This window comes from Chelonoidis abingdonii, chromosome 7, assembly GCF_003597395.2.
Source record: "Chelonoidis abingdonii isolate Lonesome George chromosome 7, CheloAbing_2.0, whole genome shotgun sequence".
Taxonomy (NCBI): domain Eukaryota; kingdom Metazoa; phylum Chordata; order Testudines; family Testudinidae; genus Chelonoidis; species Chelonoidis abingdonii.
Window position 1 is genome coordinate 110,388,938 of NC_133775.1, and position 15,711 is coordinate 110,404,648.

General features: G+C 60.3%; 3 protein-coding genes across 4 annotated transcripts in view; 1 reads left to right on the forward strand and 2 right to left on the reverse strand.

Annotated features, from left to right (window-relative positions):
- Positions 1-577: 577 nt before the first annotated feature.
- Positions 578-13,154, reverse strand: CLTB (clathrin light chain B). The gene is given in 8 exon segments (XM_075068212.1): positions 578-3,272; positions 4,238-4,291; positions 4,931-5,042; positions 5,747-5,864; positions 7,482-7,528; positions 12,987-13,071; positions 13,073-13,135; positions 13,137-13,154. Coding segments are annotated over 8 exon segments (669 nt in total). The 3' UTR covers positions 578-3,100.
- The window catches only part of SNCB (synuclein beta), a 190,586-nt gene continuing 179,632 nt past the window's right edge, over positions 4,758-15,711 (reverse strand). The window contains exon 7 of the mRNA XM_032789404.2: positions 4,758-4,767. The gene's annotated coding sequence lies outside the window, so the exon portion shown is untranslated. The remainder of the gene's footprint in view (positions 4,768-15,711) is intronic.
- Positions 14,813-15,711, forward strand: part of FAF2 (Fas associated factor family member 2) — a 30,093-nt gene continuing 29,194 nt past the window's right edge. Inside the window, exon 1 of one of the 2 annotated variants that reach the window (XM_032789372.2) lies at positions 14,813-14,918. In XM_032789372.2, coding sequence (XP_032645263.1) covers positions 14,856-14,918 — 63 coding nt within the window. In that variant the 5' untranslated portion in view covers positions 14,813-14,855. The remainder of the gene's footprint in view (positions 14,919-15,711) is intronic. The other variant, XM_075068207.1, reaches the window with a different exon arrangement.

The following is a 15,711-nucleotide window of genomic DNA, read 5'->3' on the forward strand; positions in this document are numbered from 1 at the left end:
TCCATGTCTTGGCTCTATCACTCATGCTACCTACAAAGAGGACTCTGCATTGCAGAACGAGCTGACTTGTTTCAGCCCGGGGGCAGCCGCTTGTACCATCCAATCCAGCAAGGCAATGAGCACGCCTGCCCTGGAGCCAGTTCCAGGAGAGGGTCTGCACAACAAAAGCTACCCCAGCTGCTGAAGTCTGAATGGAGCAAGACTGTCTGTTCAGGAGAACCCAGCTGTGTGGGGGAAGCCCAACTCCAAACAATATCATGATTAGCTCTCTGCTTCCTGGAGGCTCAGAATTCATCAGCCAGCCTGACCTGCCAGCCCTGAGCTGAGCCCACAGCAACTGCTGGTAATAAAGCTGCAGAGTGAACCCAGCCTTCCTGCCTGAACCCAGCTTGCTCCTGCTTTTCCTTTAAGTTGGCTCCCCTCCCTAGGCTCTCCCTTTAGCCCTGCCACAAGCAAGGTCCCAGTCTGCGGAGGGCTTTGTGGGCTCAGCATAGCAGCTGTGGTGGATCCCCCCCGCACCCGCTCAGAGAGACGCGTCCTCCTAGAAAGAAAAAAAGCGAGAGGCTGCTCCTTGGGCTGGGTTGGAGTCATGTCAGTTTATTTGTATGAGGTCACATATACCAAAGCTGGGGGGACACAGAACAGCCAGAGCTGCCACCTACGATGGAGGATCTGGGCCCTTGTCTGTAAAGCAGCAGTACCAGCTCTCACCCTGGGGTTCTGCTCCCTGCTAGAAATGAGTGCGGGACCCAGGCCATGCTTCCTGCTGGTAGGCATACAAGGCAGGGTAGGGGGATTCTCCCATGGGCTAGCTGGGCTGCTCAGGCTCCCCAAGCCTGTAGAGGCTGCGCTACCACCCTCAGCCGCTGACTCACACAGTAATTAACAGACCTTCCCAGCAAAGAAGCCTGGGAGCGGCCAGCACAGCCTGTGAAAAGAGGCGTCACTGGCATGAAAAGTCAAACCCACCGTCCGTTCAGGCAGGAGCTAGGCCCAGTTTCAGACTGCTGCTCTGCCGCTATCAGGGTCCTGGAGCAGGGAATCCCAGCCTGGCATCTCGGAGCAGCTACATCCTCCTGCCAAGAGTCACACCCTTAACCCTGGCCTAACCCACCTGAGCAGCAGGGCTAATGCACGTCAGGACTAAGCTGGGGCACAGTCAGGCGGGGCCCCATAGCAGCCATGGGCAGGGCTGGGTCTGCAGGGGAAAGAGGTTCCCCTGTGCCTCACCCCATTGGCTTGAAAGGGCTCCTGGCTTCATGGACTTCGCCCTGAGCTCCCTGCCAGCATCTCCTCCCAGCCTGCTCTCCCCACCCAGCACACCAGGCTGCATGCCCTGCGCGAGGTCCCTGTGAGGCATGCTGCGCTGTGCGGCACTACACCTGCCCCAGGTGAATGCAGCCAGGACAGAGGCCCAGGGCGAAGTGGGTCCAGCGTGCCTGTCTGCTCCTGAGTGCAGATGGGTTCTGGGCTCCAGGCTCCGTGTACTGCCCTGGCCCCACCAAGCACCTATTGACAGAGCAGGTGAGAAGGTGCTTGGGGAGGAAGCTGAGCCACCTCCTCCAAAGGCATCGCTCGGGGGAGGAGAGTGGAGTCCCTTTAGCTGGCAGGCCAGGGGTGGGGCAGAAGAAACAGCAGCAAGATGATGTGCAGCCACAAGCCCCTAGGCCAGGCTGCCTCAGCCAGTACCTGTCCCACCCTCACCCCAGACCCTCCCCTTACTTTTCCAGGGCCCATCAGTTGCTCAGAGGCAGGGCAGAGTCCCAACACCAGAGCTAGAGTATTTCTTTGGGGAGTATCAAGTCCATGCACAGGTTGGCAGGCGGGCGGGTGGGCCGGCAGGGATTCTCTCTCCCTGGCAAAGCGCAAACAGGGATCTCAGCCCGGGTCCCCTGCAGCAGGGCAGGGGCAACTCTGCTTGAGTTCAGCACTCCCCTCCCAGCCACCTTCACTTAGGAGCAGAGGAAGTGCCAGAGTAGCTCAGCCCAGGGGCCCATCTAGCCTGGTATCCTGTCTCCATGATAGGCCAGTAGCAGGTGCTCCAGAAGGAGGAACAAGAAGTTCCCTAATGAGCAGTGGTGGACTAAGCTCCCGTAGGGGAGATGTCTCCTGAGCCCTGACCTTGACTTGTCAAACTCAGTGCGTCCTTACCCTCTCCCCTTAGCCAGCCACATGCCCAATCCTGTGAGCTCAGCCTCAGCACCGTCCTGTGGCAGAGAGTTCCCCAGGGCAGGGTTAGCCACTGCCATTGCCTCTGCAGTACTGCAATGCCAGAGACACATGCTAACACTGGAGGAGGAGCTGGGGGTTGCTACCTCCCAGACCTAGATACTCCTGCCTGCCCTCAGCTCTGCCCCCCTGGAGTGCCCCTGACTGAGATTCTCTTTTTTCTCTGGCAGCCGTTGCCTCCAGCCAACGTCACATCTGTGCAGCCATGAACCGGCCCTACCCCTCCCAGTGTCTCAGCCACCCCTGCAGGCAGCGCAGCATCAACCCCCGTTACAGGCAGACACATGAGGACCAGGGTCCCATGAGGAGTTGGGATTAGAACCCAGGAGTCCTGGCTCCCAGCCCCATGCTAGGATACTAGACAATACAGCCTCTCATCCCACTCACCCAGTGCGGTGGCCAAGCATCTCAGGCAGGAGGCCGCTGGGTCTGCTCCCACCGGACTGGCTCGGCTCTCTGCCCCTGGGGGAGAAGCTGGATGGGTTTGAGGCAGAAATGGGAGAGTTGATGTGAGGGACGGCAAGGAGACCCCAGGATCTCTCGCAGTGTCAGAGGCCTGTGCCAGGTCTGTCGGTGTCGAGCTCCCCGCCCCGGAGGCAGCGGGGGAGGGAGCCCAGCCCTGCTGCCCAGAGAACCGCCTTGGTAATAAATAAGTGTAAAAAGAGACCAATGCACCCTTTAAGCAAAGGAAAATCAGGACGGTTACAACCAGCAACCCTACCAAACCAGCCATGCAACCCAGGGAGCAAAGGGAGCGGAGGCAGGGGCAGCAGCGCCCCTTGCTGGCGTCCGACTGAACCTGCTGTGCTTGTCCAGCGAGCCCACTGGCCTCCCCTACCCCCCCCGCTCTTTAGTCATGCTGGGCAGGTGGCTAGCGGGACAGGGGCGTCTGTTTGAGGGAGATGAGCACCGAGCGCATCCTCGACACGTCCTTCCATTGCTTGCTGCTTTTGGGGTTGAAGTCACACAGCTGGGCCACCTTCTCCCACTCCGTGCCGGGGTTCTCTTCCTTGGACTCCTTCAGGAAGGCTTCCTCCGAGGCCCTGGGGGAGAGGCGGGGGTCAGTCCCTGAGGGAGGTCTCCCCTCCTGAGACCAGGGCGGTTCCTGTTTCCCAGTGGGTAGGACCCCAGGGGCTGCTAGGCATCACACCTGCCCTCCCACCCCATTCACCCCCATCTCCTCTCCCACGATCAGGCAACGCCTCCTCCTTCCAGGGCACAGAGTCCTGGCTGGGCCATTCCAGAGCAAGCGCTTGGGGCTGCAGAACTAGGAGAGAGCACAGGCGATTGGGGGCCCTAGCCAGCTGCTCCTAGGGGAGACCAGCAGCCCACCCCTTTGCTCTGGGGATGTTGGTAGCCAAGCGTCACAAACAACAGCATCGGGGAATAGCCTGGCCATTGCTATCCCACTGTCCTAGAGCCGCTGGGCTCCGCACAGCCAACCTGTCTGCCCAAGCCTGGGCCAGCCTCAACCACGCACACACCCAGCCTGCAAACTGTCCTCCCCAGCCAGCTGCTGGGCTCATGCTCCCAGATCTCCAGGCTCCTGGGCCCTGGCTCCCAGCAGCGAGCAAGGCTCTTACACACCCAGACAGAGCCATCTGCCTCACGTGAAGGGTGCCCCAGGTGCTGACCCTCGCTGTGCGCAGACTCCTGGGGGCCTGCGCTCACCTGAGACGTTGCCAGCCAGCCCTGGGGAGGCAAGTGCAGCAATCTCCTCCCAGGGGCATGAGCCAGGGGATCTCTCCAGCATGGGGGGCAGATTTTTGATGGGGCATTTCCCCCTTTTCTACCTGCCTCAACAGGCATGATCCAAAGCCCCACTCACTTCTTGTGAATCTGCCAGTAGGACGTGCTCAGCTGGGTGCCCCCCGGCCCATTGAGGCCAAGGATCCCTGGGAACCCCTATCTGGGCAGCGAGTATCTCTGAGGTTTGAAATCTCCAGGCCCACCTGGCTCCCCCAGGGCCCTCTAGGGAAAGGACACAGAGACAGCAAGAGGCACATACACGTAGCCGATCACATCAGCGTCTGGCTGCTGGTAAAATGCTTTGTCAGCAATCCTAGCATGTGAGCAGGAGACAGGGAGAGCAGAGGCAGAGCAGCCAGGCAGGCAAAGGGTTAGAGAGAGAGAGAGAGAGAGAGAGAGAGAGAGAGAGACGCGGTTAGTGTCCTTCCTCAGCACGACAGGGCAGGGAACCCGTTCCAATTCGCTAGTGACCCCATAGCTGAGCAGACACCCCGGGCTCCCGGCAGCAGAGCAGGCACATAGAAACCCCCCAGTGCAAGGCAGGCAGTGAAATCGGACTGACTCAGTGCTTCGATGCCACAGCACCAGCACCACAGAAACCAGCACCTCGCAGCATCCGGACAGGATGAGACCTTCCGGAGCGAGGCATCTCCGCCACAGGGTGTCGCAACAGCCAGGGCACCTCTCAGAGGAGTAGGGGTGTGACCCCATTTCCTGACAAAGATTCCCACCACCACTCTGCTGCTGGGCTCCAGCCCAGGGGTGGCTGCATTTCAGGGCACCAGGGGACTGTGCGCTATTATTGACAGTGACTATTGCTGGCAAAGGGGACTGTGGATCTGGCTTTAGGGGGACTCTGGGTAGACCAGCCCCCTCTGGCTGCACACAGCTCAGCTGAGCGACAGGCGCCCTGCATTCCCGGCTGGCCCCACCGCTCCAACCCCCACCATACCTGTTGTTAACTCGGTTCTTCTCCATCTGCTCGCTCTGACGCACATTCCACTCCTCCAGGTCCTTCTTGGCCTTTTCACGCCATTCCTGCTCCATCACCTTCGAAGCAGCATCTAGGGCACAAGCAGGACAGATGGTCAGCAGGTTATGGGTCACCCAGTCTGGGTCAGCTCGCTCCCTTGGTAGGAGGGCAGAAGCAGACAGGGGTGTACAGGCAGCAGGGTCCTGCCAGAGACTCTTGTCCTGGGGGAATCCCCACATCCCAGTGTGGCAGATGCTCACGTCACCAGACCACCCTGCTGCTCCAGCACAAGGTAGCAGGAGCTTCCAATCCTCCCAGTTAATTGCATGCCCAAGGGACTCTGCAGCCCCCAAGGATGAGGCCCTTCCAGCCATGGCCATGGCCATCAACCTGGCTTTCAGTGCCTGCATGTGGCCCACTCTCACCATGCCTGCCGAGCAGCAGCACTCCCGCTGCGGAAGCCGGGTGAAGCACAAGAGGAGGCTTCAGTGAGAGAGGTGCTGCAGGCAGCGTAGGAGCTGAGGCACCCACCCACACTTTGTGCCAGGGAAGCCTGGGCCTGCAGGGAGCCTGGCCGTTGGGTTGGCGCCCCAGCCAGAGTCAAGGAACACAAGCCTGGGGCATTCGCTGGTGAGGAGGGCAGGGTGTCTCCCCGGATGCCCTGGGAGTGGGGCAATGGGTGTCTGATCAATGCAGTGGGTAGACGAGGGCTGAACGTGCCTAGGAGCCCATGCTCTTCGCAGCTGCTAGGGACAGAGGCAGGCAGGGTCTCCACGCCCCGCCCACCCCACTCACCCAGCTCCTGCAACCGTTTCTTTTGCTCCTCCCGCCATTTGCGGATGCTCTCGGGCTCCTGGGTCAGCCTGTCAGCCCGGGCAATGGCTGCGTAACCATCCGTGGGGCCGTTGGATTCCTGCGGGGGACAAGCACTTCCCCATGAAAAGCAGCCCTCTCCAGCACACCTGCCTGCCCCCAGTCCCTCCATAAGCATGGCACAGCTGGCACAGCAAGGGTACATGCTTCAGAGGAGCCCCAGCAGGTGGAACCCCTGCAGAGGGGTGAAGTGTGATGCCCCCTCTGGATTGATAGTGACCAAACCCACTGAGGGGCCAAGGGGAAGAACTGGGGGGCTCAGTCTGTTCCCATGTCCATAGCAAGGAGCCCACCCCCATGGCTGACCCCAAGCACCCTCTCAGCACAGAGACAGGGGCCACCACGGCCAGATGCCCTCCTCTCTGACAGGCCAGCTGGCACCTTCTGTGACGAAGTGGGACTATTCTTAATGTTTCTTCTGAATACTGCATGGGTGCCTCAGTTTCCCCTGTGCATTTCTTAACTCTCCAGTGTGCATAAATGGCCGACACACTATCTCCTGGCAACAAATGGCCGGGGCCTTTCCCCCCTGCAAGGGACTAGCTAAAGGTGAACAAAGAGATCAGGTGACCTCCTGGCCCAGGAACGAGACAAAGCCCAGAGGAGGAGGGGCTGGAGGGAGGGTTGCCGTTTGGAGCTGGCTGGGGAAAGGAAGTGAGGGCAGACGTGGGTGTCTGGCTTACGCCCCCTCCCCAGAATGGACCCGGCTGAGGGGTCCTGTTCTCTGTACCTACAAGCTCTGTTTTAGACTGTGTTCCTGTCATCTAATAAACCTCTGTTTGACTGGCTGGCTGAGAGTAACGTCTGACTGCAAAGTGGGGGTGCAGGGCCCTCTGGCTGCCCCAGGACCCCGCCTGGGCGGACTCGCTGTGGGAAGTGAACGGAGGGGTACATGCTGAATGCTCCAAGGTCAGACCCAGGAGGTGAAGCCATGTGAGCTTCTTGCCCTGCAGACAGTCTGCTCCAAGGGAGAGGAGGCTCCCCAAAGTCCTGCCTGGCTTTGTGGGGAGCAGTTCCAGAGCATCACCCGGGGACTCCGTGACACCTTCTAACAGTATCAAACCCGTCCCACTGCTCAGCTCCTCAGGGCCCAGCATCTCCCACCCGCCTCCTGCCAAGCAGCCACTCACCAGTGCAACCCGATAGAACTTGCCAATCGCTGCCAACATGACTTTCATGTCTGTCCCCTTCACACCCCCATCAGCTGCTGCTGTTCTGGGGAGGGGCTACGAGCTGCACCTTTGTGACATCATCCTAACAACTGGCATCGTGGGGCAGATGCAGCCATCTGGCTAATGCGCCTGTGATGTCACAGTCATTCTGACGGGGCACTGTCCTGCTACCAATCCCTCCACCCCTGCTGGCTGGAACCAGACGCCTCCCTTTTTCTGGCTCCTAGTGTCATACTGTTAGCATCACAGCCTGCCTCTGTGGGGAGAATCCTGGTGTCCCGCCCGCACCGCCGAGACCCCCGAAAGAGGGGCCAGGCACAGTCACCTATAACCAGGGGTGTTATAGCTCTGCCCAGGGGTGTTGGGAAGAGATGGTGCTAAAGCCTCAGTCTCACAGGGCCTGCAAGATACTGCTGTTCTGCCCATGCAAACCCACTAGCTGACTGTCCCTAAGTGCAGGGCAGGGCAAAGGATCTGGTTCTCACCTGAAAGACCTCACCATTCACAGTGGCCCCCACGTCCTCAAAATCAGCTGCATAGGAGGCAAGAGAGAAACACGTTACCCAGCTGTTAGCAGCATACAAGGGACCCAAGATTGCTGTTTTCAGCTTGGCACCCAGAGCTGTGTGCGTTGGGGTGTGCAGAGCTCATGGCTGAAATAGCAGGGGGCTGGGGGTCATGACTGAATGGCACTGGGAGAGCTGGGGGGGGGGCAGGGGTGAGCCCAGGGCCAGGATAGCAGGGGGCTGTGGGTTGGAAGTGAAGGGCACTGGGAGAGCTGGGGGTGTGGGGTGCGCAGGGCCAGGATAGCAGGAGGCTGTGGGTTGGAAGTGAAGGGCACTGGGAGAGCTGGGGGTGTGGGGTGCGCAGGGCCAGGATAGCAGGAGGCTGTGGGTTGGAAGTGAAGGGCACTGGGAGAGCTGGGGGTGTAGGGTGCGCAGGGCCAGGATAGCAGGGGGCTGTGAGTTGGTAGTGAAGGGCATTGGGAGAGCTGGGGGTGTGGGGCACGCAGGGCCGGGATAGCGGGGGGCGCTGGGTTGGAAGTGAAGGGCACTGGAAGAGCTGGGCGTGGGGTGCGCAGGGCCGGGATAGTGGGGGGCGCTGGGTCAGAAATGAAGGGCACTGGGAGAGCTAAGGGGGGTGAGCCCAGGGCCAGGATAGCGGGGGACGCTGGGTCGGAAGTGAAGGGCACTGGGAGAGCTGGGGGGGGGTGAGCCCAGGGCCGGGATAGTGGGGGGCAGTGGGTCGGAAGTGAAGGGCACTGGGAGAGCTGGCCGTGGGGTGCGCAGGGCCAGGACAGACAGAGCTGGGTCAGAGCTGTGCAAAGGGAAGCTTGTGCAGCACTATCTCCCTGGCTCTACTCAGTAAATCCCTCACATTGCTGCCAGTAATTCGCCTGGCTTCACTTCAGCTTATGCACAAGGCACCAGCCCCCTGCTCCCAGCACTATGATCCCATTCTGCCCACCCACCCTGCATCGTCCCGGCTCCCTAGGGAAGGTGGAGGGATTCTAAGCTGTCACGTTGGGATTTAAAGCCCTTACAGCCGAGGGACCCGGCTCCAGCAGAGAAATCCCTGAACTTCCTGCTGGTGGGAATCTGGAATCTGCAACCCCCTCCTTTTGGGGCGCTCACTGCTAGTCCCAGGGTGTGAAACTGCCTCTCTGAGGACCATGTCCCTCTGCCTCCCCCCCCAGACGCGTGTTAAGGGGATTCGGCCCCGCTGTATTTATGTCTTATGACACTTTTCCTGGTGCTTTATCTTATCCGGTGATTAGAGCAATTGCAGGGCCCTGCTCCCAAGCCGGGAGGCTGGCCAGGTTTAAGCCCCACAGATTGTTATTAGGACTATTATTAGTAACAACAAATATGCCCCCATTTTTCAAACATTCCAACCACAGGCCAGGTCCCTGAGCTGTCAGGTCACACATGGGCACATGTGATTGGTCATTCAGAGGGGCAATCAGCTGAATCCCTCCAACCAGCTCCTGGGAATCCCAAACAGAGGCTGGATCATTTTGACTCCACTTTGCCTGTGCTGTGCCATCCCCAGTTGAGACAGGCAGGAAGGTCCCAGAGCCTTTGGCGGGGCAGCTTGCAGATGGGCTGCAGAGCCAGCCAGGCGCATGGCGTGGTGGCACTGCTGTTGGGACCACAAGACCACCATGGAGTCAGCTGCTGAGGCTCCCAATGCCACGCCTGGGGAAATGCTCCAATGGGGCAGAGCTGGGAGGAGGGACATTGTGTAAGGGAACTGGAAGCTCTGGGTTCTACTCACAGCACAAGCATTGACGCCCTGTGACTGGGCAGGTCTGTGGCTCAGTCTCTCCCCCTATAAAATGGGCAGAATTATCCTCCCCCCTGCTTGCCCCCTCAGAGATCTGTCCCTGAGATGAGCGTGTTGGGCATGTTGACCAGCCTGTTAGGTTGTGGAATAAATATGAAAATAAAGAACTAAAGTTAGCTTTGGTTAAGAAAATATATGCATTGTGAAGCAAGGCCCTGACTAGCTAGTAGAAGGAAGGCTTTGAAAATCATGAGTTATGGGGCCAGAAGGAATGAAGGAGGAAGGATGTCCGGTTCAAAAAGTAATTAATGAGGTAAGGGACAGTATCTACAAAGATTGGTAGGGGAGACTGCAGACGGTTTCAAATAAGACAACAAGAATCTGTCCGAAAAGGAGCCAACATGGACTCTCTCACCCCACATACCTGTGCTATCTTAAAAGTAAAGGCTAGGTGAGCCCAGGTGCCATGAAAAAGCTGTTGGACAGCAGGTAGGAGGGGAAGAGATGAAGAGGAAAGACCTTGGGAGAACGGAGGTTGTAAATCCTCTCTGGATTTAAGCTGAAGATTAGGGTGAACTGTCTCAAAGTATTCGTTAGCTCAAGTGGTATACTATGGCAGCATGGGTTTGTTGGGGGGTATAAAAAGAGTGATGCATTTGAAGGTTCTTTGTCAGACCCTACCTCATCATTCTGGAGCATGCCAGGATACGACTGTTTTCCCTAGGTCTGGCCCATCCTTAAGCATAGTGATGACATGCTTCTGAATACATTGTGACTGTCTCGGGTATAATGACTGCTTATTTTTAGGCAGTCAGGCATCTTTTGAGCAATTGTATAAAGTATCATTTGGCCTTTGGACTCAATAAAGGAATGTAAAGTTAAATTAGTGTCTGGTAGTCTCCCATATTAATATTAATTATTTCTATTACTTATAATTCCAACTGAGGTGAAGGCTATTAGGGGCAATGGGGAGCCAGATGGCCTTGGAAGAGTAGTGGAACACCGAGAAGAGGCCCCTGCCTCCATCTAGAGTGGACATGCAGGCAGGCAAGGGCCTGCAGCTCAGTTGGATTCACACAGCCAATGCAGCCGGGCATGGGCCAGACCAGCCAGGGGGCTCACAGCTTTCTTCCTGAGAATCAGGCAACTTCACAGCTACAGCCCAGCTGAGCTAATGGCCTTAGAGGAGGCTACTCAGGGGAGAGACAGCATGACACAGGGGCATGAGGAAGCAGACTTCAACCTTCCACCCTGCCAGCTGCTTCAGCCACAGCAGGGCCTTAGATCCCTCTCTGTTGCTGCTTCCCATCCCTGCACAGCCGCACCCTCCCTTCTCCCCCACCCTGTCACACTCCTGGGCACACACTCTAAGTAGGTGGCTACACCCAGTGCTGTGGCTTGCTGAATCTTGTCTGGCAGCATTTCCCCAGCTGCCACTCCCAATGCCTCCCTGGGCCCCGAGTCTGGCTCTGCTGTGAACGCCACTGACCTGTCCCTACGCTGGGCTAGAGGACAGCCAGGCCTGCTGCCTTCCAAGCCCTGATGTGCTCATGTCAGTGTGACAAGCTGACCACCCCCTTCACAAGCTCACCCCCCGGCCACCATGAGGGGCCTCTTATTGCCTGAATGAGCCACAAAGACGGAGCCACCTCTCCATTGCAGCGGGATCATGGCAGGGCAGAGCTGGGGCAGCTCGCCTTCACCCTGCTGCTGTCTGACATCAGCCCAGTCCTATGGGGCAGGAGCTCCAGGGGCACGTCACACTGGGAAGTGGCAGCTGTGTCCTGATCTTTAGTAAGCAGCACTGGGAGAGCAGAGATCAAAGCCAGCAGCACCAGCCCTTTCCAGGGGCACAGCCAGGAGCGGCCATGCTGTCCATTGAACTCCAGGGTAACATCATCTGTGCTCAGCCCACGCCAGAGCTCCGTGACCCATATAGACGGGACCTGGAAACCCTGAGGGCAGACAGGTGAGCCCATTCCACTCCTGGCAGAGTGGGGAACGGAACCCAGGAGTCCTGATTCACAGTCCCTCCCCATGTACTTTGACCATGAGACCATGCTCCTGTGTCCAAAATCTCTCCTCTATTCCTGGGGCAAAGCAGTTACTGTCCAGCTCCATCCAGGCTGCTGGCTGTTACCAGCCTGACATCCTTCCTCCAGCCACAAGTGGGAAAAGGAGTTCTGGGACTCAGAACGAGCCAAATCCCCGCAGCTGTGTCCCCAGCCCCACCCCAGTAAAAGACATGGGGACATGTTCATAAGGAGGGGGGCGGGGGGGGCTGCTTGTCAAGCGAAAGGAGGCTGCTGAGCACAGCTGTAGCACCATGTACAGTCAGCACAGGCAGGGGTGGCTCTAGCTTTTTGGCAGCCGCAAGCATGGCAGGCTGCCTTCGGCGGCTTGCCTGCGGGAGGTCTGCCTGTCCCACGGATTCAGCCGTGCACCTGCAGGAGGTCCACTGGTCCCATGGCTTCGGTGTACCCGCCGCCGAACTGCTGCCGAATCCACAGGACTGGCAGACCTCTCGCAGGCAAGCCGTCAATGGCTGCCTGACTGCCGCCCTCACAGAGACCGGCAGGGCGTCCCCCGCAGTTTGCCGCCCCAAGTACGGGCTTGGAGCGTGAGTGCCTGGAGCCAACACTGAGCACAGGCGACGCAACTGTACCCCAAGGGCCAATTCCCCACCCCCAACAGGGGGCCACACGCGGTGCCCAGCCTCAGGGGGTCATGGCCCATCCCCAGCAGGAGCCCCAGGCTGGGCCCAGCTGGAGAGGGAGGATAATCCCCATCACCCAGTCAGGGCCATTCCCCACCCCCATTGGGGGTCCAGCCCTGGGGGGTCATGGCCCACCCGCAGCCGGGGCCCCTGGGAGGATAATCCCCATCACCTAGCCAGGGCCATTCCCCACTCCCACGGGGGGGGTCCAGCCCCAGGGGGTCATGGCCACCTGCAGCCGGGGCCCCCGGGAGGATAATCCCCATCACCCAGCCAGGGCCATTCCCCACCCCCACGGGGGGGTCCAGCCCCAGGGGGTCATGGCCCACCTGCAGCCGGGGCCCCAGGGAGGATAATCCCCATCACCCAGCCAGGGCCATTCCCCACCCCCACGGGGGGGTCCAGCCCCGGGGGGTCATGGCCCATCCCCAGCAGGAGCCCCAGGGAGGATAATCCCCATCACCCAGCCAGGGCCATTCCCCACCCCCACACCGGGGGTCCAGCCCTGGGGGGGTCAATGGCCCCAATCCCCAGCGGCCCGGCCCCAGGGAGTATAATATCTCCCAAATCACCCAGCCAGGGCCATTCCCCAACCCCCACGGGGGTACAAGCCCCGGGGGTCATGGCCCACACCCGGCAGCCGGCGAGCCCGCTGGGAGGATATTATCCCCATGCACCAGCAGCCAAGGGCCATTCCCCACTCCACACGGGGGGTCCAGCCCTCGGGGCGGTCATGGCCCACTCCCCAGCAGGAAGCCCCAGGTGAGATAATCCCCATTCACCCAGCCCAGGGCCATTCCCCACCCCCACGGGGGTCCAGGGTCCAGCCCCGGGGGGGAGGATCATGCCCACCCGCCAGCCCCGGGGCATGGCCCAGAGAGGATAATCCCATCACCCAGCCAGGGCCCACCCCCGCCGGGGCCCCAGGAGCCAGCAGGGGCCCTTCCCCAGCCCCCAGCGGGGGCCCAAGCCAGGCCCCAGCCCGCACTCACCCCCAACGTCCGGGCCTGCCCCGGGCCCCCGTCGGCCGCCCCGAAGCCCTCGTCGTTCTCGATGCCGGCGATCTCGCTCTCACTGCTGCGCCAGGAAGGCGGCGGCGGGTCCTCGTCGGGCGCCGCTCTCCGACGACGAGAAGAAAGCCGAAGTCGTCGGCCATGGTGGCCCGGGCGGGAGGAGCACGGGCGCTGCTGCTGGCTGCCGCGGCAGCGCTCGGAGCCGGGGGCGGGCGGAGCCGGGGGCGGGGGCGCGGGGCCGGCCCTCTTCTGGGGCGGAGCAGCGCCCGCCGGGGGGGCCGGCGCATCGTCCCCCTTACGCGGAGCACAGGGCCGCGGCGGGGCGCTGCCTGGGGCACCAGCGCCCCAGAGCGAGCAGCCGCCCGGCCCCCGCGCGCTGCAGGGGGGTGAGGAGAAGATACCCGCCCTCACTTCGCAGCCGCCCGCAGGCCCCAGCGCTTTCCTCGAGCCCTGGCTTGTCCATTTGTAAGCCCCTGGGGCAGGGCCCTCGTCTGCCAAGCCCTCAGCGTACCGGGGCGCTGTACAAATGAACAGGCCGGTTTTCCTGCAGGAAGCCTGGTGACCGGACACATCTGGAAATAGAACAGCTGCTCAGCAGAGCATGTGCTGTAAGAAACAGACCTGAGCTCACCTGCCCAGGGGGCAGTTTGTTCCCTTATTCTGAATTTGGCCCAGCACATTTTTTAATTTCTTGGGACAGTTTTTACCCATCTCACCTTGAGCCACAGCTGGTCAGTGCTGAGACAAGGGGCACCATGATGCGTTATAGTTACCAAACATGGAAACACCACCCTTCTCCCCCCAGGTACTGAGAGAGAGATACCCCCGTCCACATCAGCCCTGCCAGTCCAGAATGGCTCTGGAGTGTGCAGCCAGGGGTGTTCTTGGGAGTCTGCCCATAATCTGTTTCCCCCAAGTCCTCTGCTTTGACAATTCCTCACAGTCACCAACCCTGATGCTGCAAAGAATCCAGAGGAGGACACCAGTTTGCAGATCTGCAAGGGAGTGTACTGGAAGGGGGCAATCGCCCACCATCTGGTGCCATTTGTTACTGGTGTGAAGGGGGGGTAATGTGTGTATGTACGGGCGGTGTCTGTGTCACTAGGGGAGGCAGGAAATGGTGTGGGGATGTGAATTCAGCAGACTGCAAGAACGAAGTTACCTCAAATGATCAGGGACTGTAAAAACAAGACTATCCCTGGGGACAAGTGAATGCTCTTTAGCAGACATTGGGGCAGGAATGTGAAACCTCCTGTTTCATGATTAAACTAGTCACTATGTGAAACCAGGAGCAGACCTGGGTGGGGGATGGCAGGGACAGATTATCTCCGTTTGGGCCCGGCAGGGTTCTGACATCTTCCTCTGCAGCACCTGGTGCTGAGCATGGTCTGAAACTGGGACCTGGCCTGGGGCCTGACCTATGTCTCAGGAGAGAGGAGAAAGGTTGCCCAGGCCTAGGGGAATGCAGAGAGCTGGCCCCATCCGTGGCCCGTGCAGCTGTGCCCGCCTGGAGCTGAGGCTGGCGCCCCAGGAAGCCAGTCCCACGGCAGGTCCAGGGCCAGGCTGTGGCCGAAGGCCAGATAGTGACCATGGCCTTCGGGCATCTCCGGACAGCTTCGTCCCACGTTCGGGAACCTCCACTGGTAGGTCACGTGGAACCTGTGCCAGGGTTCGGGTATCTCCGGATGGCGCTCGGCCGTTTCCGGCTGGCCCAGAGAAGCGACCGTTGGCAATGGGGCCGACTAGCCTCGGAGCAGCTGCCCTCAGCATCAGGGCGGAAGTGCAGCGGCGTGGTACGTCAGTTCCGGAGAGTGACGGAGCGGCGGGTCAGAGGCGGCAGCAAAATGGCGGCGCCTGAGGAGCGGGAGCTGACGGCGGAGCAGACCGAGAGGCTGCTGCAGTTCCAGGTGCCGGCCCGGGGGGAGCTGGGCCCGGGGCCCCGTAGCGGCCCGAGGGGGGAGCGGTGTGAGGGCGCCGGGTCACGTCGGCCTCGCCTGTCCCGGCGGAGCCTCGGGGGCCGCCGACCCCTCTCCCGCCAGGGGCCCCTTGCGCTCCCGTAGCGGCTCGCTGAGCTCCGCCTGAGGCGGTTATCGGGCGCGGGTCACGCGGCTGGGTAGGGCGGGGCCCAGGGGGCGTTGCCAGGGGCTGCAGCTCGCGGACCGGCCGTGCACGGGGCCCCGGAGCTGTGCAGCCCTCGGGACAGGGCCTTCCCCTGCACGCGCCCACGCGGAGCCCTGCAGGGAGCAGGTGCATTGCTCTGCCCGTCGCAGCCCCCAGGTGCTCCGGCTTGCCGGCGCTTCGGGCAGGGGCTGGCTATTTACGTGTTCCGCAGAGTGCCGCGGACACGCCTGGTGGCTTAAACGTGCTGGGCTCTGATTATTATCTGTGAACACGGGAAGTGAGTTGTGAATGAGTCAGTGCACCTGCCTGCGGGAAAATCTTCATGGACCGCCCCAGCCTCTTTAATTACATGGTCTCGGAAATTCCTTGCATACTTGTTAGTGCTGAGTGGGAAGCTTGGGGGGAGGGGGGAGGACTAAGTAGGCAGCTTCTCATTCACTTTGTCAGATAAGTTGCCAACCTCATCATTGTGAAGATCCATAGATTTGTAAAGCTAGAAGGGACCCTTGTGATAATGTAACCTGACCTGTATAGCATAGGCCATACAACTTCAGCCAGTAATTAGCCACAAATTTTGTT